At 40.5% G+C, this 24518-nt stretch overlaps 1 protein-coding gene and 1 pseudogene across 1 annotated transcript; one reads left to right on the top strand and one right to left on the bottom strand.

Annotated features, from left to right (window-relative positions):
* The window catches only part of LOC139377168 (microcephalin-like), a 32825-nt pseudogene that overhangs the window by 6215 nt on the left and 2092 nt on the right, over positions 1-24518 (bottom strand).
* Positions 697-16566, top strand: LOC139375696 (angiopoietin-2-like). The gene is made up of 9 exons (XM_071117504.1): positions 697-1253; positions 5589-5744; positions 9445-9566; positions 9917-10149; positions 10420-10547; positions 12574-12675; positions 12807-12973; positions 14292-14422; positions 15168-16566. Exons 1-9 carry the CDS (start codon positions 975-977, stop codon positions 15326-15328), a joined length of 1479 nt encoding a protein of 492 aa, XP_070973605.1. The 5' UTR covers positions 697-974; the 3' UTR covers positions 15329-16566.

The raw sequence follows: 24518 nt of genomic DNA on the forward strand, positions 1-24518 counted from the left end.
CATTAATAGAGATTTAGCATCTTATTAAGATGACATGAAGTGGACAGATGAGCTTTATTAATGTCCCCAGAACTTCAGCCAGATACTCTTCTCCCTCTGTAAACATACTGGATCTCACCCCTTCATATGTAACCAAGACCCTGATACAGCCCAGAGTTGGAGAATGACAGGAAATAAGAGCTAATGTTTCTTAAGACGGAGCAAAGAGATCGGAATGGGATGAATGACGACAGAGAAATAGTCTCTCTTTCCCGCAACATTCTCATACTTAGAAAAATGCTTGTGCTTTTGCCGTCAACAGGGGAAAACATATTTACAGTGGGTAGGGATGGATATTGCAATTGCAGACTTTGCTGGAAGAAGGCAGCTGCATCCAGAATAGATGATCGGCCATCGGCTTGTGAGAACACGCAAATATGGTAATTACTTTATACTATCTGCCCATCTGTCTCCCTGACCTGTTCATAAAGCTCTCGATCTCATGCAAACAAGAGGATACGGCGGGAAGTGTTTAATTAGTGCATCTGCTCCTGTGTGTGTGTGTATGTGTGTGTGTGTGTGTGTAAGAACGAGTCTCCACATTGCTGCTTCCAGCCCAGCGGCTCTTCACAGTGACTGGCCACAGGGATGTAGTGGGAGGGGCCTTGCTTTCACTCCCATATCTAGCTAATCAGAGGGCCAACTGCAGCTGAAACCAAGAGGCTGGGGGCTTAATGAAAAAGGGGAAGCGTGCAGTCTAGGACTGGGAACCTGCAGGAATGACACCATCTACCCGGTATACCCGCTGACCGTATCCCCTCCTCCTGCCTATAAAAGAACCTGAAGAATTGAAAGAGGACTGTGTGCATTTGGATATTCCAGAGGAAAGAATTACAACAATATTTCCCTTCTAAAAACAAATCCATTGAAAGGCAGTGAGTGACCCAAAAGGAGAATTTTGGATAACAATACACATTTTTGTTTTAATTCTTAAAATGTTTTATGTTGGCTTACTGGTCTTGAGTGGCTGCTTGGCCCTGGGGGCCGGCTACAGGAAAACTACAGACACGACAGCTGTTAAGAGACAATACCAGATCCAGAATGGCCCGTGCAGTTACACCTTTCTGCTGCCTGAGCAGGACAACTGCAGGACCCCTAGCAGCACCTACACCAACCTGGTCCAGAAGGACGATCCGGCAGAGTATGACGAGTCTGCCCAGAGGCTGGAGCAGCTGGAGAACATCATGGAGAACAACACGCAGTGGCTCCTCAAGGTACAGTGTTCTGCTTGACGTCACACAGCTTCTCTACTGGTAGTGCAGGTGTGTGTGTTCAACACGGTCTCACACCCATTCGCATGATATTATACGTTTTTTTTATTCTGTCCCTCTATATTTTATGATCTGTTTCATCTCTCCAATTAATTTATGTTACAAATGGTTCCACAAAAATATATGTTATTTGCACTCTTTAGATGAGTATATTTAAAACATAAGGGACTTGGTTCCGGATACCCCGTTGGGTGCTATGAGACGTTCAGTGATTAAGCAGTAAATGAATGGTTCTGCTGCTCTGCCACTATGTTTAGGGCTGGCACAATTAACTGATGGTCATGGATGAAGGAGTCATGAAAATAACCATCATAACCATAACATTTTTAAATCAGCTGATTGAAGACGGGACCGCTGAGCATTCCTGCGGTTGAGTCCATTTCAGCTGTACCCTTAACATGAATCTGTCATTCAAATTCTGTTAATTGATGTGGGTCATGCAATGGAATGTATTTGTTATGATATCGAGTTGAATCAACAAATCACAGCATATCATTTTACTTCCTGTTTGCGCCTATGGGTACACTCGCAATGGCCGCCAGTCCACCCATTATGCCATCGTTGACTTGAAAAGGGACGCCCGTTATATTCAGTCTATTTCTACGGCAGCAAATGCATAGAAATAAAAAATATATTGCTATTCAAATGGCTATTACGGAGACTGCGGTCATTTGGCTGGCCAATTACAATCATCCAAAATTCCTTGATCGTCACAGCCCTAATTATGTTGTTACGTAAATGTAAGATGATAAAGTTAAGAGACAGTAAGCTTTTGCAGCCTTCGGCATAGATGTATAATCTGTGTTAAACTGACCTCATTATGTATCTTACTGTGCAGAGGTGATGTTATGTAGTATCATGGACTCATTTCAACTCAGGGAAATATTCATATAGGCCAGCTACAGGTTCTGGTTTCCCACTCTGCTCAATATGGCTCTCCAAACCGGTTCCCGGAGAGCTACCCTTGTATAGGTTTTCAATTCAACCCTAGTTGCAACTAACCCAATTCAGCTTATCAACCAGCTAATTAATAGAATCCGGTGCCCTAGATTAGGGTTAGAGCGAAAACCTACAGGGCAGTTGCGCTCCAGGAACAAGGTTGGAGAGCATCATTTTACAAGTTGCTTTCTATAGGACGGTTTTATTTTCCCCCCATGAGAGAATACAAGAGTATACACTAGCGCCAGGACTATATCAGTATCACGATTCTCGTTAGTATCGTGGCAGGAAACTAAACTTAAAGCGGATTTTACTTCTTTAGGAAAACAGCCCTAATGTTGGAAACAAACATCATGTTGTCATCCAGAGTCACATTTATATTCCAAGCTATAGCACACAATATTTTACATACAGCAGGTTTTTAAAAGGAACAAATAATTTCAGCCCCCAAAAATAGTGATACCAGTATCTTCACAGCCCTAGTGTACACACCAACTTTTCAGTGATGTGCAGGCGCGTTATACTCCAGTCACTTCCCTTACTGCCAAGATGGCTTTGAAAGACTTCCATTCAGATTCAAAGAATTCTCAGATTCTGATTGAGAGGACTGAACTTGACCTTGTAAGGATGTTGGCAAGTGAATTGTGACATTGTCCTACTATTCGAAGGGGGCATCTTGACATGGATTCAGTCTTGAGCAGTAAGAAAGCGAATGTGAGCCGAAGTAGGAAGAAAGTATCCTGAAAGGCCATAAAACAAAGAAGCGTCCCAGAACAGAAGCAGGGCTGTGGTGGCTCTGTGAGTGGGTGAGAAGGGCCCGAGAAGTGACAAAGCCTCGACACAGGTGCCCAGATGAAGGGTGTGCGCATCCCTTTCAGCACTGCTGAGCCATCACTTGTGAAAGAAACAGAGTGCCTCTGCTTGGGCTGCCTCCATTCTTTCTTCTCTATAGAGTTTGATTAATGATGAGGTCTATAGAGCTCTGACAAGACAAGCACAACTTCAAAGTCTTATCACACAGCTCACACCTCTCCAAGGAAACAGAGCCTGACCTGAATCACTCCGCCAGCTAGGTCAGCTGCTGCGAAGCGTTAGGGTCCCAGACCTTTTGTCATTGCTGTTACATCAGAGCCACTGCTTAAAGAACACCTCAATTAGAAAAATGTAGTCTTTAAAGGATGATGTTTTGAATAAGGCACTCAACATAGCTTAAAAATACATTAAGGACAGTGATTGATCTGAAAAGTCAGCTCTCACTCCACTAGAGTTTAAAAGCCTCGAAATGAAGCCATTAAAATAGTGAATCTGTAGTCTTTAGACTCCGTGATAATCCGTCATTCAATTCATTAAGCGTTCACTGCCTCACAGAATTCTATCCTCGAAGGACAGATTTGTTGTGCGCAAACATGTGTGTAACTCTGCTAAAATCTCAAATCCAATTGACATGCATGATTTATGCTACACAATAGTCAGAGTTATGTGTGTTCAAGGTTAGGATTTGGCCTAAAGTGACTACTCTGGTTGGAAAGGATTAAGAACATTGTCATTAATGTCTGTCATGGAAAGGAAGTCCAGTCTTTAACTGAAATGCAACACATTGGATGTAAAACAAACAAGTGAGCGGAACTAATCTATGGGAGATCTGCAAAGGTTAAGAGACTCCTGGTAAAAGTGAGGTCGGCTCAATGCGTCCAGAATTCTAGAGCTATTTTAAAGGAAAAAGTAGACTATGCAATAGGGTCATTTGAAGAGAATTACTAATACTAACACGTAAGAACAAAGCCTTATGCAAAATGTAAGTATCCATTTCCCAAATACATTACTAATAAACTGAAATGTAATTTTTCCTGACACGTCAATTTCACACACTACAGCTTGTGGGAATATTGGCATGATCTGTAATAACAGAGGAAAGGCTCTTCCTCTGTACTGCACCATGTAAGACCCTGAGTCAAGGACAAAGGAAATCACTGTACATCAACTGATGAAATGAACATGTATTGTGAGAGCAGAGGTAATACCTCAAATTATTGCACTGTCCCACTCTGGAAAAAAAAAATAGGGAGTCCAGCGGATGGACTTAAAAGATGTGTCAGTTTGCGGTCACGCTTTTCATGTTAGCAGGGAGGAACAACAAGTAAACAGCTGATTAGATTGCCGTCATTGGGAACTTCCCGCTTGCAGTTCCGATGGCACACTCTTCCAGCCTCCACGTGTCTGTGTCCAAGAACACAGCCAATATGGAAGTGGAGAAAGGAAGACCAATTCAAAAATTAGCACCAACTGCTGCACTGTCATTCATTGACATGGGGAAAGGCTAAATATGCTTCCCAGTTTAAATTTAGTCACAATAGCTTAGCTTCTTGGCAGATGGGTATACAACCTAATTGTTTACGCAAACAAAGACCAGAAAAACTAGGTCTACAAGTGCCATGATATCATCTTGCAGTGGAAGACGCTGTGTCGTAGAGGATGCAACTCATCACTCATCATTTCCATCCTGTTTACAAGACTTTCAGGCCTAATTGCCACTCAGGAACTTGATGTAGAAAAGAGCTTTATGATTGGGTTTGTTCTAAATCGGACAGTTGGATACTGAATAGGGGACATAACTCCTATCTAAAGCTTTTATTTTCTCTGAAGACAATGATACCATGTGGAATAGACACTAGAGAAGACAGCTTATTTAGAACTTTTCCATTAGTAGACATTTTACAATTTATTAGTTGTCGCCACGATGACTGAACCCAATTCATGTAAAGGCTCATTCAGAAGTACAATTTTACAAAAAGAACCTTAGCGGTTGAATATAGCATGTTGACAGGGAATTACAGTGCAGGCCCGATTGATTGTGATACAATTTGATGTAACCAAAAACAACCATATAAAAAGTGTAGATTTTCAGTTAGATATTAATCTCTAATATAGTTCAAGTGATGGCATTAATATGAACCAGAAGGGATGCTGGGAAAATATTCTCAGTCTTCTATTTTTGAACCCAAGAGAAGCAAGTGAACTTCCTGCAGCAATTTAAGGCTTCAATATAATGTAAATCTAAACATTAGTCAAAATGCCTGGCCTGTCACTGGATAATTGTCTACATCTACCTCTCAGTCAGACAAGGGGAAAAGACATGAACTCTATGACAAGGCTGTACTGCTTAAAAGGAGTCATTCTAAAAGAGAAATAGGCTACGCAGTCACTGTGACATCCATATGGTAAACCACAGTATCATACGCAATTAATTTGACGCCATCACAGTGAACCAATAATACTGATATATCACTTAAACCATCTCACTAACCTGCCTTCGTCAACTCTTATTGATCCTTACTGCAGCTGGAGAACTATATCCAGGAAAGCATGAAGCAGGAGATGGCCCAGATCCAGCAGAATGCTGTCCACAACCACACCGCAGCCATGATAGAGATTGGGGCTAACTTGCTGAGTCAGACCACTGAGCAAACACGGAAACTGACCAACGTAGAGGCGCAGGTGAGGACCTTTTACTTAACAATATTGGTTTTGTGTGTGTGATATATATACATACTGTATACAGGGCTGTGAAATGTATTTGCCGCCTTTCTAATTCTCAGCTTCACAGCCCTTCAAACAAAACCTAATATTAGATAACTGGATCCTGAATTAACAAATAATACAACAATTGCATACTTATCTCATTTATTTCATTAAAAAAAAAAAAAAGTTGTCACACCCAATTTTTTATTTGATTTTACTTGTTAGGAACAAATTCTTATTTTCAATGGCGTCCTAGGAACAGTGGGTTAACTGCCTTGTTCAGGGGCAAAACGACCGATTTTTGACCTTGTCAGCTCAGGGATTCTATCTTACAACCTTTTGGTTACTAGTCCAACGCTCTAACCACTAGGCTACCTGCCACCCAAATGCCCCCGTGTGAATGCCCCCTTACACTCAATAACTGGTTGTGCCACCTTTAGCTGCAATGACTCCAACCAAACGCTTCCTGTAGTTGTTGATCAGTCTCACATCGCTAGAATTCATGATTCCTTCTATTAAGGCAAGTCGTCCATGTCCCGAGGCAGCAAAGCATCCCCAAAGTATACATTTTTGTTATTTGTAAACTCAGGTTCCCTTTATCTAATATTAGGTTTTGGTTGAAGATCTGATAACATTCAGTATAAAAAAAATATGCAAAAATAGAGAAAATCAGAAATGGTGCAAATACTTTTTCACGGCACTGTATGCTAAATGACTCAACATTCATAACCCAGTAGACTACATCAAACAATTCAGTGTTTCCCCTATATTCATTTAGCAGCAGCGGGGATAGCAAAATGTTTTCAGTGTAAACTTAAAACGACTAAAACCAGACAAAGTATGTAGAAAAGATCATGGAGCTCTATATATCACCAAAATAAAAATCACCAAAATAAAAAAAATGGACAGTCAGCGAGAATGTACAATTCCAAAAATGTCATGGCATGGGGACCCCATTGATTTTCTTATGTTTGAGACACTCCGATAGCATAAGAAAACTGCATAAGCCATGGAAAAGTGTAGAACTGCAGGAAATTAGCTTTAAAACTGAAAATGTTTCTCTGCCCCATGGTTAAAATGTGTAGAAATGCAGGAAATTAGCTCTGTGGCCAAGAGGGGGCCTCTAAAATATTTGGTCAGAGACACCGCCGTTAGCCCCCCCATGCTAACTTTGCCACCACCGCTGAAAACAAATCCTAGGGGAAACACTGCAATTAATGACAAAAGTAATCAAATTGGCAATATATATATATATTTTAAATTGAATGCTGTCCAACAGGGCCAGGATTATGATTTGCTTTAGAAGGCCATTGACCTTTTGTGAACGAACTACACAGCATTTCCTGTTACTAACGTCGTTGTATTCCCATAAGAAAGGGTCTATCAATTTGTCACAATCAGACATCCGTGTGTTCAAAGTCTCCAACACCAGCTCCAATGGTAGACAGACACATACCCAACATTCATGTAAACAACAAATTGGCCCAGCTTTTTGCTGAGTTCAGTTCCTCAAACTGGAAAAGCAGAAGGGGTTTTCTGGACCTAGGATTTCAAAACGTCTAAAGAAATTCATTACATTATAGAGCCACTCTTTCACAGTAGCTTCTACATCCACTGCCCCCTTTCCAATATATTTGTCCTTTATTGGAATTCAATTGTTCAGTTTTTTCCTGTTACGAAACAGATTTCCACAACCATCTACACCCATGCTAATTGTGCTCTAAGAACGTGAAGCGAACCACAAAGTGTTTGCACATGAAGTGAGATAGGACTGTTACAAATTGAGTTTGCACTCCTAGAACTTTTATCAAGTAAAGGGCTACATTTACAAAATATCTTGAGGGTGCTGTATTGTAAATGTTCAGTCTACTGTAAGTGTGGATAAAAACTAAACTCATGGCAGGGTGTGCACAATTTATTTTCAACTGTAGCTGTTCCAAAATAATTGCAGTGAACTATGGAGCTGTTTATGAAACAGACTACTCTAGAGAATACAGGGAGATATCAGAATCCATCACATATGACTCATTTGAGATATTTTTCTAGCCAGGAAAAGACCAATGTTTCATTTGGTCATACCACATCCCCAAGTGAGAGATGGCCACTTTAAAGTAATCAGTAGTTGAAACAATAACGAGTCCTCGCCACTGTTTGGGTAAAAAGCTGAGGGATGGGGGTGGAGAATTGGAACCACTCAAATTGATAGATGGAGCTATGAATGCAAGGATGGACTATCCATGACATCAAAATGAGTTATATCGAGGGTTTTTGAATATACAGTGTTTGTTTACATTGACTTTGTTTACACCATTGTAGTAAAACAAGCTTATATTTTGGGCTCTGATGAGGAATTTATAAGTTCTATTCTTCAAGAATCAATGGGTACATTTCATTAATGTATAAGTCCAAAAATGTATATACAGTGCCGTGAAAAGTATTTGCCCCCTTTCTCATTCTCTATTTTGCACATAATTGACACTGAATGTTATCAGATCTTCAACCAAAACCTAATATTAGATGTGATCAAATAACAGATACTTTCGAGTATGACATGCTTGTTTCAGATCCTGCCACAATATCTCAAATTGGGTTTAGGTCTCGTCTTTGACTAGGCCATTCCAGAACTTTAAATTTGTTGCTTTTCATCCATTCTGATGCAGACTGACTTGTGTGTTTTGGATCATTGTCTTGCTCCATGACCCAGCTGTGCTCCAGTTTCAGCTCATGGATGTACGGCCTGACATTCTCCTTTAGAAATTTGATACAGAGGAGAATTCATGGTTCCTTCAAGGAAGGCAAGTCATCCAGGTCCTGAGGCAGCAAAGCATCCCCAAACTATTACACCACTCGATCGATAGGTTGTGGCAGGACCTGAAACTAGCAGTTCATGCTCAAAACCCCACTAATGTTGCCAAGTTACAGCAGTTCTGGATGGAAGAGTGGGCCAAAATGTATCCACAGGGATGGGAAAGACTGCAAGAAGCATTTGGTTTCAGTCATTGCAGCTAAAGGTGGCACAACCAGTTATTGCAGCTAAAGGTGGCACAACCAGTCATTGCAGCTAAAGGTGGCACAACCAGTCATTGCAGCTAAAGGTGGCACAACCAGTCATTGCAGCTAAAGGTGGCACAGCCAGTCATTGCAGCTAAAGGTGGCACAACCAGTTATTGCAGCTAAAGGTGGCACAACCAGTCATTGCAGCTAAAGGTGGCACAACCAGTCATTGAGTGTAAGGGGACTATTACTTTTTCACACAGGGACATTGGGTGTGGCATAACTTTGTTAATTAAATAAGTATCAACATTGTAAATTTGTTCACTCAGGTTTATTTTATATAATATTAGGTCAAGGTTGAAGATCTGATAACATTCAGTGTCAGAAATATTTTTAAAATAGAGAAAATCAGAAAGGGGGCAAATACTTTTTCATGGCAAGTTAGCAACTGCTGATTGCCCCTTTAAGGGCAGATTCTGAAAATACAAAACTAAAATGACTTGCAGGAAAACAAAAGCAAATCCCTCAAGATCCTGTGTTCTTAATTTGATTCTTGCCAAATATCTGACTTAATGACAACAAAATGATGTTTACTTAATTTAATCTGTAAAGGGCTTGCAGCAATTAATAGCGCAATCTCATCTAACATTTTCTGTGGGAAGTAATTGTCTCTCATCTTTAGGTAATAAATAACACAACTCGGCTCGAACGTCAGCTTCTTGAGAACTTTCTGTCAACGAATAAGTTGGAAAAACAGCTCATTTTCCAAATAAATGAAATAAGCAAGCTGAATGACAAAAACAGGTAAGGATGTTTTGTTGTTTGTAGTAAACTGCACAGTCATGCAGGTGCCCAATCTCTAAATCATGCTTTAACTAAAAAGGCTACAAACACCAGATAGTAAATATTTAGTCTAATGTTTCCTATATTCTGTGTGAAACACAGTTTTGTAAAACAAACTTCTTGATTAGATAGCTAGTTGCTTGGATTGGAAACCAGGGACGTTGAGTTGCCATATGTATTGTACAACAGTCCACAACAGTGATAATTGATGGGACAACATCAACATACTAAGTAGTGCTATAAGACCAGTAATGCCCTGCCAGCTCTGTTGCAAGTTGCTGAGCGTGTACCCTGCCCTTCCTCCTCCCCAGCTACCTGGAGAAGAGGGTGGGGGAGATGGAGGTGCAGATGCAGGTGGAGCTGGAGCAGCTGAAGGAGAAGAAGGAGCAGCTCTCTTCACTTGTACGGAGACAGACTGCCGTCATCGAGGAGCTGGAGAAACAGCTTCTCCGGGCCACCATCAACAGCTCTGCCCTGCAGCGGCAGCAACAGGAGCTACTGGAGACCGTCAACAACCTAATCTACACCATCTCCGTCCCTGCAGGTGGAGGAGGGTGACAGACTCGGGGGGGGGGGTACATTGGCATCTCGGCAGCATCATTGATTAAGGCCAGAATGCTATGGTCAATTCAATTCGCTTAATTAATAAGACATAGTTTAGTAAAAAAAAAAAATTGTTTAGACATAGTTTAGTAAAAAAAAAAATAATAATGTTTCAAATGTAGTAGATCAAAACCACTGTTGAAAAGTAAATATATATATTTATGGAAAAGTAAACTTACTATAAATTTGATGTGCTCTCCACTTTCTGCAGTGAACAAGCCTACCATGATGCAGGATACACCGACCACATACCCAGACTGTGCTGCACTCTACAAGTCGGGGAACACAGACAGTGGAGTCTACTCACTGGCCCTTCCCAACACTACACAGGAGACTAAGGTACAATTAAACTCTTATGTTAATATCCATTTGTCCTATGCAACTTATAAGCTGCCTACATTCAGAATAAATGTACAATTACAGTTGAGGTCAGAAGTTTACATACACCTTAGCCAAATACATTTAAACTCAGTTTCACAATTCCTGACATTTAATCTTAGTAAAAATTCCCTGTCTTAGGTCAGTTAGGATCACCACTTTATTTTAAGAATGTGAAATGTCAGAATAATAGTAGAGAGAATTATTCATTTCAGCTTTCATTTCTTTCATCCCATTCCCAGTGGGTTAGAAGTTTACATACACTCAATTTGTATTTGGTAGCATTGCCTTTAAAATTGTTTAACTTGGGTCAAACATTTCAGATAGCCTTCCACAAGCTTCCCACAAAAAGTTTCTGGCCCATTCCTCCTGACAGTTGGTGTAACTGAGTCAGGTTTGTAGGCCTCCTTGCTCGCACACACTTTTTCAGTTCTGCCCACAACTTTTCTATAAGATTGAGGTCAGGGCTTTGTGATGGCCACTCCAATACCTTGACTGTTGTTCTTAAGCCATTTTGCCACAACTTTGGAAGTATGCTTGGGGTCATTGTCCATTTGGAAGACCCATTTGCAACCAAGCTTTAACTGATGTCTTGAGATGTTGCTTGAATATATACACAATATTCCCTCCCCATGATGCCATCTATTTTGTGAAGTGCACCAATCCCTCCTGCAGCAAAGCACCCTCACAACATGATGCTGCATCCCCCGTGCGTCATGGTTGGGATGGCGTTCTTCGGCTTGCAAGCCTCCCCCTTTTTCCTCCAATCATAACGATGGTCATTATGGCCAAACAGTTCTATTTATGTTGCATCAGACCAGAGGACATTTCTCCAAAAAGTACAATCTTTGTCCCCATGTGCAGTTGCAAACTGTAGTCTGGCCTGTTTATGGCGGTTTTGGAGCAGTGGCTTCCTCCTTGCTGAGGGACCTTTCAGGTTATGTCGATATAGGACTCATTTTACTTTTATAGATACTTTTGTACCGGTTTCCTCCAGCATCTTCACAAGGTCCTTTGCTGTTGTTCTGGGATTGATTTGGACTTTTCGCACCAAAGTAAATTCATCTCTAGGAGACAGAACACATCTCTTTCCTGAGCGGTATGACGGCTGCGTGGTCCCATGGTGTTTATACTTGTGTACTATTGTTTGTACAGATGAATGTGGTACCTTCAGGCGTTTGGAAATTGCTCCCAAGGATGAACCAGACTTGTGGAGGTCTACAATTTATTTTCTGAGGTCTTGGCTGATTTCTTTTGATTTTCCCATGATGTCAAGCAAGGAGGCACCGAGTTTGAAGGTAGGCCTTGAAATACATCCACAGGTACATCTCCAATTGACTCAAATGATGTCAATTAGCTTATCAGAAGCTTCTAAAGCCATGACATCATTTTCCAAGCTGTTTAAAAAGGCACAGTCAACTTAGTGTATGTAAACTTCTGACCCACTGGAATTGTAATAGATTATTTCACTGTCTGTAAACAATTGTTGGAAAAATTACTTGTGTCATGCACAAAGTAGATGTCTTAAACCGACTTGCCAACACTATAGTGAGTGGTTGAAAAACGAGTTAATGACTCCAACCTAAGTATATGTAAACTTTCGACCTCAACTGTACATTTAGGCAATGACACCACCACAGCCAATTGTCTTGCAAATGTGTATAACAATCTGTCGGGAATCAAATGTAGCCAATGACGGCATAGCTTTCCTTTAATTCAGAGTCAGTTAAAATATTCTCGGCCTTTGGTTTGTTTTGTGCATGCCTAAACTTGAGTAGGGGTTCTCCTTCGATACTTTTCATTGATGAGTTACAACTTGGTAATTACACATCGCTTGTGCTCACAAAACTACCATTGCTTTTAAACTACTGATATGGAACTGTTTTTATTGTTATGTTTGTTGCTGCAGTCTAAACTCCCTCACTGTACTTAAACATCTGAACTTAATATCATTGATACCTGGAGAAAATCTTTGTTTTGTTTGAAGGCTTACTGTGACATGGAGATGGAGGGGGGAGGATGGACAGTACTACAAAAACGATTTGATGGTCATGTTGACTTTCACCGTACGTGGAAAGAGTACAAAATGGTGAGCGCTAGAGGAAATGATCCCAGTCCCACAGCACAAAGCTTAGATAACGCTGGCCAGTGGCAAAAAACAGAACAAACATTATGATCATATTAAAAGTTGAATAATTATGTTGTTATATTCCTTTAAAGGGCTTTGGAAAGCCTTCAGGTGAATACTGGTTGGGAAATGAATTTGTTTCGATACTGACCAATCAGCAACCATACGTCTTGAGAATACAGATGATGGATTGGGAGGATAACTCAGGATTCTCACTATATGACCAGTTCTCTCTCGGCAGTGAAGCAGAAAACTACAGGTATGCCTAGATTTCCCAGGTGTGGTGTTCCAATGCTAGGCTACTTATGTGACGGAAACTATGTTGGGGGAGTCTGTGTGGAGGACCTTTAAATATAGGTGATCTGAAACACATTATCATAGCTGTATGACAGAGACAGATTTAGTCTGTTACTCAAGATGTTTTGATGTAGTAATGTTAAAGTAAGCCCTAACAAAATGGTGCATACAAAATTTACTTTAAAATCAACAAATGACAAACAAAATATTTACCTTGCCTGAAAATATAAATATGTTGGGTGGGCGGTGGGAGGATCAAACACTTGTCACCAGTCCAAAATAAATATTTTGTCATATGGAAAATGGTCAGGATCTGTGAAACAGAAGACTAAAATGCTTCGGTCTCCTAAACATTCAATCTGCACCCCTAGACATCACCAGTTCCTGCCATTTTCTTTGCTGAACATAAGCTGATTTTAAGGAGAGAACTAATACTTCATCTCTGTTTGAGCATTATACCTCTACTCAAGCACACTCCTATTAATTCCTTAAGTCTCAAAGTATGACCCTTGACTATTCTAGAACCAGAAATATAAATTATTCCATATAACTTATCTTCATACTGAAATTCAAAGGCCACAAAACAACAGAGTTTAGCAATGACATCAATACCTCATCACCAGCATTGATATTTTCGACAGAATGAATGGGCGGAAGGTAGGCCTAGCGGTTAGAGCATTGAACCAGGAACCGAAATATCGCTGGTTCAAATCCCAGAGCCAACTAGGTGTAAAATCTGTCGATGTGCCCTTGAGCAAGGCACTTAACCCTAATTGCTCCTGTAAGTCACTCTGGAAAAGAGCATCTGCTAAATGACTAAAATGTAAAATGTAATGAACAACCAAACCATAACAGGGCCCTTCTGTCAGCAAACCCTACTGCAGCTGTCATGCTTCACTTAACTTGCAAATGACTAGTGTGTAGACATAGCCTATAGTAGGGTTACTCAACTCTTACCCTACAAGGTACAGAGCCTGCTGGTTCTGTTCTACCTGATAGTTCATTGCACACTAAAATCAGTCCCTCAGAGGGGACCAATGAAAAAATGCAGTGGCACTGGTTTCATGGTCCATAGTTGAGTTTGGGCGCCGATAGCTTGTCATGGAGCACAAGAAAGGTTCAGAAGTAGTCACGGAAAACCAAGGGATATTCAAACACAGCATCGTGTAAGTTAGTGCTAGCAGAGTAAGGAATCCTTGGCGGACTAAACTTGGGTCTTCCGACGAATGGCAATCATGTACTTCCTCCTCACATTGTATTCCTCTGTTTTCTTTACACAGGATACACCTTAAAGGCTACAGTGGAACAGCAGGCAAAATTAGTAGCCTTGGTCAACCAGGAAGTGATTTCAGCACAAAAGATGCCGACAATGACAGATGTGTTTGCAAATGCTCACAACTGACAACAGGAGGTAAGGAACAGGTTAATTTGCCAATCTCTTCGACTTTTCCACCGGCCTTCATTAAGATCAATTATTTCCTCCATTTTCACATTAACCCCCCCCCCCAAGAAGCGTTTGGCACTACCCCCAGAAAAAAAAGTTAAAAGACGTCTTGCCTTTTCTTTCTGTCGTGGGGTCAAGGCTCTCAAGCAAAATTAGATATGAGCAGATCAGTGATTAACTCAGTTGGGAATTCAGCCCCTGCAACAGCTGACATTAATAGTCTGGGAACTACGGATTTCCCCCTCCCCCTCTCTCTGAGCTCAGAATAGAGGTCCTCCTCCATGCCTTTGATTTGTAGACTGCTTTGGGCGCTAGACTTGGACTTGTTCCGTGTATCGGGGTCTGCCTACTCTACATGTAAGCTGCTCTCCAAATGATTTCCCCTCCCGAGGTCTCGCATAGAGGAATCCCTATACCTCAGGGAATTGTTGGGGATAACCAGCTGCATATGAACAAAAATAGGACTAAGATGACAGACACAGGGGGAATGAGCTGCACAACTTGCAGTCCATGTGATATAACAATCCAGACTTTCCCCTTGGAACTCAACAAAACTGAGGGTACAAAACTGTGGGAGTTAATCGTAATGTGATAATACAAAACGTCAGTGTTAGAATCAGAAGCACAACTCCTCATTGGGCTCGTTGTCTTATAGACCATGCACATCATGAAAAACCTCAGACTGACAATCTCTTGTTTTCTGCTTTTCAAGGCTGGTGGTTTGACGCCTGCGGCCCCTCTAACTTGAACGGAATATTTTTCCAGCATGGCCAGAACTCTAATCGATTCAATGGAATCAAATGGTACTACTGGAAGGGCTCAGGCTACTCACTGAAGTCTACCACAATGATGATCAGACCAGTAGACTTCTGAGGCTGCCCCAGAGACATGCCTCTCACAGACGGACATAGAAAGGAGCATTGTCACTCTGGGAAACTACAGACAAGACAGACTGAACTGCTCCATAACAGCAACCTCACCACTTCCAAGCATTCCACAAGGAAGGGAACAGATTAACTCGCTCCAACATGTCAGCAAAGAGTTTACTGTTTTGTACAAAATTGACAGGTGGTAACGAGCAGAAGTCTATGAACTGTGTATTTTTAGAAACATATGGGCTTTGGACTGCATTACCAACTGGGACAAGGCAGTCAAAGGATGAAATAGATATTTATAGCTAACTGGAACTGTGGTAGAGATAACAGTATTGTTTTCTATAACTAGCAATACCAGGGGAAATGTTAGTGTGTGACACAATGCAAGGTTGACCAAGTACATTCTGTAATAACGATATTTCACCCCATTACATTTGATACAATGAATTTGAAAATGGTTACATTTTATGTATATTAAAATAAAAAAATAGGCCTAATACTAAAAGCAAAGAAAACTAGGGTACAAATACACAATCAAATATGAACATAATGCGCTACGGTCAGTAATGAATCTACTGGTTTTCTTTCTTAGAGCTTGTACATACTTACATGATTTAATTTAAAAATGTATAAAAGGTTCACAAAATTTATTAAAATCAGATGTGATAACTTTGATTGGGATGTTACTCAAAACATGTAATCAATGTCAATTAACCTAATTATGCACTTGTGTGAATCTAAGTGTGTTCAACTTTTTCCATGATTACACAATTGACTGAGAAATTAAACTTCCACATCCTTTGCCTGACTTAGGCTACGTACTCTGTCGTGATTCTAATCTGTATCCAATGTATCCAGAGAAAGTGGAGCATATCTGCTTATATTTATCAATCTAATTTAATTGTTGTACTGTAGAAATGTGATTTATGGCTATAATAATTTATGTAATACATTTTACCCATGCTTCTGTGAACATTTGGGACCAAAACCTTTTCACTTAATTATTTTAAGCGACTGGCGTTATGATTAGGATTAGTGTATTTAGGAATTTTTCTGTGTGGAGTACAATGTCTTGTCAGATTCTGTCACTCCTACGTGACGCTCGTCCCTCAACCGACTTCCGTCGCGCAATCTGATGTGAAACAATGATGTGGACTCTGATGTGGACTATGGATAATGGTTGTCAGAAAGGCAAAGAAATAGACTTTAGAACATCATTCAAATTAAATTCTTAAATTCAAGCTACAGTTCTTATGTCTTCATTCTGCTTTAACACAAAACATAAAAAATGTGTTTTAATGTCTGATGTGTCATGCTTATGATGTTTAAAAAATGCCTTCAACTTTCAATTCAGTTAGATTCTCGGACAACGTCAGGCTTTTGCAGGAATCTATTTACCTCAGCACTACCCACTACTGCACAAGACAGAAATCAGCACAGATTGAGCGTGTGTCAGGTAAAAATGCTGAATGGCCCCATTCAAATCAAATGACCTGGCTCATCAAGAGCCTTCAGGGAGTGTGGAGATTGTTTTGGCCGCCACAACAGAACTGTGTGCGATTTCAAAAGGAAATGTGATGAGACAGTATTCTATAGCAAAACACCCCTTCCCCTTCACAGATGCAAGCCAAAGATTAATGAATGGAAGAGGACAGGAAGAAGCAACATCCACATCTGACACAGGATGCTGGAGTGAAAAACCACTTTGAAAATTCATTAAATGGCAATAAAAGTAGGTGTCATACCCACTTCCTACTGTTTGGAATTCCAGCTCTTGGAGACAGTTGCAGCATATGATAGTAAACCGACCAGGCCATTTCATTATAAAAGCATAGACTTAACCAATATGACCCCAAGGGCTGTTTGAATAAGAACAGTATACAATATTAGTAGAATCTTCAGTTACTTACAGGTGCTGCTGGAAACTGATCTGAAAGTTCACATGGTTCTTCTGGAATTGTCTTTGTTCCAAACACCACAAAACCTGTTTAGGGGAATATTACCAGCAGTCACAGGCGATGCCCAGGAGAATGTCAGTGGCCCACCGACACGACGTGGGTTGTGTTCTCACACACCTGGTCCACCACTGGGAACCCACCCAGAGTTTGGACCACCTGGGTCAATATGTGCTGCTTTCTGAGGAGCCAGAGGTGTAAAGAAGAAAACCTTTCTAAATATCGAGGTTCGTAGGTTGAGAAGGCAAAGTATCGCCAAGAAGTTCAACAAGACATAATCAAATGTTAATCTGTCTAAGATCCTAAATGTTGCTGTAACAAATATGTTTTGAAATCTACTTACTCTGTGGGCATGCTTGTCATAACTAATGTCCTTAGAGAGTCTGGATTGAAAAATTATTAACAAATTATATGCACTTTAGAGTACATTCGCACACAGTGAGTTCAACACAAATTACACGCCTAAATAATGACTAAGGGGTAATAGCAGCCATAAAGTCTCAGTTTCAATAGTTTGCATATTGCTTTCCTTTGTTGATATTGAGCGGCAACACAGTGGTACAGCTCTGGATAGGTAAACAGTGAACACCACATGCCAGATATCTGCAGAATTTGATGGGGTGTTGATTTCCTCTTCACACAAGGCCATGAAACAGTGAAAAAGAGGTTGAAGCGCACCGCCGGTATTATTATTCTGGACCATCCATCTCATATACAGACACCGTAGTACCACCGCCCCCTCACGGGCAATCAGCACTGAACACCTGAGCGACAGTTAGTGACAGGGCGAACAGGCTCTTTCCCGTCAGGAACCGCTCTCCAGTCCCCCAGTCGGAAGTCTGGGGTGAAAGCGTCCTGAGCAGAGGGCATCCAAAAAAGCCCACCAGTACACGGCCCTATACACGACTGCTTTACATGCATAACAGGGCGTCCGTGACATAAATGTGGCCCAGGTGTGATAAAAAGGTTGCTCGTTGCATATTAGTAATGCCGGGGTTGGAAACAGTCAGCATACAGCAAGGGTTGAGAAAAGTTTAACAGGCCTTTTGTTGAGAAGGTAGCCCAGTATATCGACTGAGCTGAGGATTGCTTGACATTTCATCTGAGGGCTGTTGTGACAAAGTGCGTTAGCAAATCGACAATAATTAAACAATTCACCCTGTCCAACCACGCTTTAGAACATGTTCTTGTTTTTCATTTTAAGGTTTTACAACACCTAGATCCTCCGTGACAACAGAACCCTTTTAAATCTGCCATAATCAAAAGAAAACACACCCAAAACCCCTATACAAATGGACATGAAAGGATTCATTGATAAAAAAAGGTTTAAAAAAAAGGTTTCAGCTTTCTTTAGTAAAGCATGGCATGGTTTGGTCATCCTTCATCGCAAAGGATTGTCCTTAACGCAGTGCTGAAATAAGTTCCTCACTGAACTTTAAGATGGACATCAACCATCATCACTATGATGGAAGCTGATTATATGGGATGGAAATAAATGCTGCTGTTGATATTACCAAAGAAAGGTGTTCATCAGGGAGGCAACCATGTTTTCAGTAGCAATGCAAGAGACTGGCTGCCCATTGCTGACACTGATCTGGGAACGTTTTTCTGACATCAAACAAGCCGGCTAGGAGGATTTTCTGTTAGAGGGTAAAAAGCCTAAAGAGCTATTATTCATTTTTCACTCCTTTGCCAAGAAACAAACGAGGAATTTCAACAACTACGTTTTTTGGAGGTTCCTCAAAGGGGATTTTTGGCTTCACTTATGCAATGTTCTGGCAGCAGTGCAAGAGGGCAGGCGTTGAACAAAGAGTCTGCACTAAATAAACCCAAGACAAAGAGTTGGTGTGAACGGTTGCACCAGGCTCCATTTCAATGCGCCTCTCACAAATTAAGGAAATTATTTTGGGTATGACGAGGTCCCGTTGATGGCTGGTCTATGAAAACCGAAATGACTCAGGCTCTATCCATAGTCAACTTCCATTGGCCCTCGTTCTAATCTATCTGGGGTTTAACTGAAAAGCACACAAGGGTACAAAGATCTGATTACCGATTGAACATGTGCAACAGCCGTGCATAGAAAACATCAACAATCACACAGTTAGGCTGCATGAAGCGAATAAAGTGGTTACGGCATCATGTTTCCTGAAGTTCTTTAAGAGCACATGCACAATGGCATCTTATAAAGCCAAGTACTCAAGATAAAAATCAACTTCTACATTAGGTGGTCATACAAATAAATGCTCAATGATACACATACAGGACAACTCCCCTTACTGCTAAGGGTAGAAAAATCACATCAGATGTCATGCTTCATCAAAACATTTCATTAAACATATTTTGCCTCAGTAAACTACTCTACAAAATCATAGATTATCTAAGTTTGATAATGCTGATAGTGTCAGAAGAACAAAAAGGATAAAAGTGGTTTATGTCATGACTTGTACATGACTTCATTCCACTCTTGGTGAATGGTAAGACTACCTATGTCAAGATGCGGAGGGGATTGAAGCCAAATCCAAACAGTTCACTCCATAATATCTTATGAGTGCTCCCAGGACTTTTGAACAAGGCCCTCCTTTAGAGATTTTTGCATTTTATAAACACCTGTAACTGCCAGTTCCTGCAACATAGCACAAAAAATGGCCTTCTATGATAAAAAAAAAACAATCAAGGAAAAACTTTCATTTTTTAATAAAAAAAAAATAAAAAAAACACATTCCAGAAAGTGGCGCAGCACCTCTTACAAGCTTACATTCTTTGGGGGAGAACCCTCGCTCCTATTACACGGGCTCTTCTGTGAAGGTTGAAATCTCTTCCACAGTTGTAAATAAAGGGGCTAGTTCTCCTGATACGTACCCAGATTTTTTATTTCCTCCATCAGATTTTGGGGTGGAAGTTACATGACACATTCTATTCAAATCACTCTATTAAATGTAAACTAAAATGTAGACGAACTAGCTCATGTAATGATGAAAAAAAAAATATTCTGCGATACAGTTCACATGGGAATTCAAACAAGATCTCTCCATAGTGTTAAGCGCTGAAGTTTTGTTCAGGTTGAGCGAACACAGAAGAGTGTCAGGTACATTTTCACAGGAGAGGATGTTATCCTACCAACATGTAGGTATCACACAGAGAGCCCCTGTGGCAGCAGCTTCAAAGACCATCATGACTACTCATTCACCCACTGCAGTTTCTGAGCAGCTGTGTTCAAAAGGAATGGAACACAAAAGGCAAACAATATGCCACTGTTCCTCCACAGGTTGGCTTTACCAAGAGATCACAGAGAACAAGTAGACCAACTCTAGGTGTCGGGCCTAAGTCGTATTCAAGTCACACTGTCAGGTTAAGTAAATATCTAAGAAAATCAAAACCATGACAGTTTAAAATGATTGGCTATAAAAAAAAAAATAAGAGTCATACACGATATAGAAGCTTCAGGTAATTTATTGGGTAAACCAATGCTGGGCTATAACAATTACAGCCAACACCACCACAGAAGCAACTTAGATGATCAATGTGGTTAACTTTGTATTTTTGTTCATGCTCTTGCCCAACACATTGACTTGTCTTTTCCGTTTGCTTAAATTTAAATGGTCAAAAATTGTGTCCGTGTCACCAGCTGCTGCAGCATAGGTAGTTCCTCTGCATACAACTGCTGAATGCTTATTCGCTTGTTTTTGTGTGATGGTATCAGGCGAACACAAATTGTCTGTAAGGTTCTTCTAGAAAGAAAGGTTAACATTTGTTTATTAGAAAATGTATCACCCCATCAGTATTAAACACATTAATTTAATATTGTTTTTCCATCATTTCAGGGGAATCCTCAATAGGCTATATTAAAACTTAAATTCACAAAATGATAAACTTACATGGGCCATGCAAAGGCTGAAAAACATTGTATCACTGAAATACTGATCAAGGTAGTATGATATGGTTAATTAATGCCATTATGCTGCTGTAATAAAACGGTATCACATTTGGGACACTGGCAGAGAAAAGATTGCAAACATTCATGTGGATAATGAAACTCAACCACTGTCCCAAATCTACAGCATACTATTATTATTATTATTATTACCTGAGAGGCAAAAGTGTTTGATGTTGATCAGTTACATTTAAGTATAGCAAACATTGAGAATACCTTCCTAATATTGTGTTGCAGAACAGCCTCAATTCATTGGGGCATGGACTCAACTAGGTGTCGAAAGCGTTCCAGAGATGCTGGCCCATGTTGACTCCAATGCTTCCCACAGTCGTGTCAAGTTGGCTGTATGTCCTTTGGGTGGTGGACCATTATTGATATAAAACCCAGCAGTGTTGCAGTTTTTGGCACAAACCGGTATGCCTGGCACCTACTATCATACCCTGTTCAAAGGCACTTAAATATTTTGCCTTGCCAATTCACCCGCTGAATGGCACACATACACAATCCATGTCTCAATTGTCTCCGTTTGAAAAAAGGATTTAAGCCTAATCTCCTCCCCTTCATCTAAACTGATTGAAGTGGATTTAACAGGTGACCTTAGCTTTCACCTGGATTCACCTCGTCAGTCTGTCATGCAAAGAGCAGGTGTTCTTACTGTTTTGTATTCTCCATGTATATTGATTAGTAAAACATGCTAATGTCTTGAATACCATTGCATTGATTATATTGATGACATGGTAACATCCCAACACTTATGTATGTATGTATATATATATATATATATATATATATTTGGTTTAGAATTCACATACTTTTGAAATGTCGGCTCCTTTTTACTTGTTTGTCCTTGTGTCGAGTTTGATTCTCTTAACTCGACACAAGGACAAACTTTTTTGCTTATCTAGTGCTTTGTTTGCTGCTGCCAAACTTGGTTTTGAAAGGTGTGTGGGATCTGTTGAAGCGCTCTGCTGGTCAGGGGCACTAGTCAGTTCATCAGTGAAGTCTTTAGACACTCTAGAGAATGGCAATGCGCTATGCCTACTTCTTCTAGTCAGAGTTTGTTTTGTATCATTGTCCTCGGAGGATGGACATCCCTTTGTATCCTGGTGTGGATGCGCATGTTGATCCAACATGCTGTTTACACTGCTGGTTTCTCTTACACTGGGCACCCCATGTGTTCTCTTTTTGGCACTGGCCGACTCAGACCCTGTGGTTTCACTCTTGCCCCTCTTCCTCTTCCCAGGGCTAGGTTGAGGTTCCAGTTCAAAGGGGATCTGAACCTTGGACTCTAAGGGCAAGCTGGGTAAAAGGCAGCTTCGTTGTCTCCTAGGGTTGTTAGCTGGAGAGAAGAAATCCACAAATACCCCATCATCATCGTCTGCACAGGAGGAGGCACGGAAGCCATTTGAGACAGTGCAAGATCTTTCTAAAGCAGGAAGCGAGGATTTTCTACATTCGCTTACTTTTGATTTCGGTGTGGTAATCTTTAGGGACGTTCGATGAGGCACACTGGGTTTTTTGGGTAACATTTTTGAAGAACGGCGACTAGAAATCTCCAGATTGGTAGTTGGCTTACTTTCCAGAAGGGACTGTGGTGTTCTGCTTTTCCTGACAGGTGGTGTGACTTTTGCCATATTACTTCTGCTGGATACAAAACGGTTAAACGTAAACACTGAGTGTACACTCTTGCTACCCTCCGGGCAGTCATCCAGACAGGGACTCTCTAAGGAGATGTGCTTTTTGATGACATTACATTTAATTGAGGTCCTCTTAGGATTTGCGTCTTGTTTACTCTCTTTAGCCGGTGAAATGGGCAAAAGACTTTGAACCAATGCATTTTGTCTGGGCAAATCACTGCACGTTGACTTCCAAGGTTTCTGAAAGTCTTTCTTGTGCTGTGGTTCACAGGTGGCTTTATGTTGCTCCTCTCCATCAGTTGTATTTGAGCAAGAATATGCATTAAAATCCTGATCAAATTCTTCTTCTGCAGGAGAAAGATATGCCATTATGAGAAGAAAATATACTGATAAACTTCTAGCATGTTAAAATTGACACCGTCAACGCATTTTATGTACTTACCCAGGTTTTTCAAGAAAGAGTGGGATGGTGTATTCCCAAGAGAAGGCTTAAACTCAGGTGATAACCTAGATTGTCCCACCTGTGAAGCTGAGAAAAAGCATTAACTAGAGTCAGCAAATATTTCTTAACTCAAATCGTTTAACACCCCAGCCCATGTTTTGCAGATGCTACACATACTACACATAAAACCATTGGTCAGTCACAAAACATACTTGCGGGGGATAGATTTTCCCTAGCTTCTCTCATCTCCTTCAGCCTCTGTGCCATGAAGTCACACCGTTTCATAGAAGGACTGTAAACTATTCCTTTCTCTTCGTCGATAATGTAAGGGGACACATCTGCTACTACACAGAAATATATTTACATATGAAACCACAACCACACAAAAAAGCATATTTATATTATATTAAATAAATAATATATTCTGAATATAATGTATGACATGAGGAGAGATTCCTTACTAAAAGGCGATTTTGGTACTAGGTCTTCGATCATCTTGTCCAGTTTTTTCTTCATGCGCCTGTCATTCTCAGGCGTCCTCTCAGGGGTGTCTCTTGGCTGCATACAACGATGCTGTATAAAAATAACATAAAAGATAACTCATTTGGTTAAGAACACTTCAATAGACCCTTTCAATAAAAATAATCCCCAATGCCTAATCATTTAAAGAAATTAGGTAAATATGCAGCAATGGATGAATTGCAGAAAGCTAAGTAGTTAATGACAGTGATTAACTATTGCCCACTGGTATATAATGTCTTCCTGATAGTGAAACCCAAGAGAAGTTATGCACTGTGAATCCTTAAATCTAACTGAGAATTAAATTTGCCTACCACCTTTTTCTTGAGTGCTGAATTAACGTCATCATTTAATGCCGGATACAACTCCTCATCAACATGTACACCATCATCTTTACATCTGCATTAATAAAACAAACAATATGAGTGACAGGGTAACAGGGGCAGAAGGTAGCCTACGGTTAAGAGCGTTGGGCCCTGAGCTGACTGGCACTTAACACACATTTTTGTTTTCACTGTTGCTACTCACTGTTATTTGTCTAGTTACTGTACCCCTACCTACATGTACAAATTACCTCGACTAACCTGTACACCCGCACATTGACTCGGTACCACCTGTATATAGCCTCAATATTGTTATTTTATTGAGTGACTTTAAATCTCTTTATATTTGGTTTAAAAAATCTTAAAAGTGCATTGTTTAAG

The sequence above is a fragment of the Oncorhynchus clarkii genome, chromosome 20, assembly GCF_045791955.1.
Source record: "Oncorhynchus clarkii lewisi isolate Uvic-CL-2024 chromosome 20, UVic_Ocla_1.0, whole genome shotgun sequence".
Classification (NCBI taxonomy): domain Eukaryota; kingdom Metazoa; phylum Chordata; class Actinopteri; order Salmoniformes; family Salmonidae; genus Oncorhynchus; species Oncorhynchus clarkii.

Bases quoted from the DNA above. Each gene is read 5' to 3' on its own strand.
- LOC139375696 (XM_071117504.1), top strand. From the start codon at position 975: ATGTTTTATGTTGGCTTACTGGTCTTGAGTGGCTGCTTGGCCCTGGGG. The intron at 1,254-5,588 runs GTACAGTGTTCT...TCCTTACTGCAG, and splicing joins ACACGCAGTGGCTCCTCAAG to CTGGAGAACTATATCCAGGA. The intron at 10,548-12,573 runs GTACAATTAAAC...TTTTGTTTGAAG, and splicing joins ACACTACACAGGAGACTAAG to GCTTACTGTGACATGGAGAT.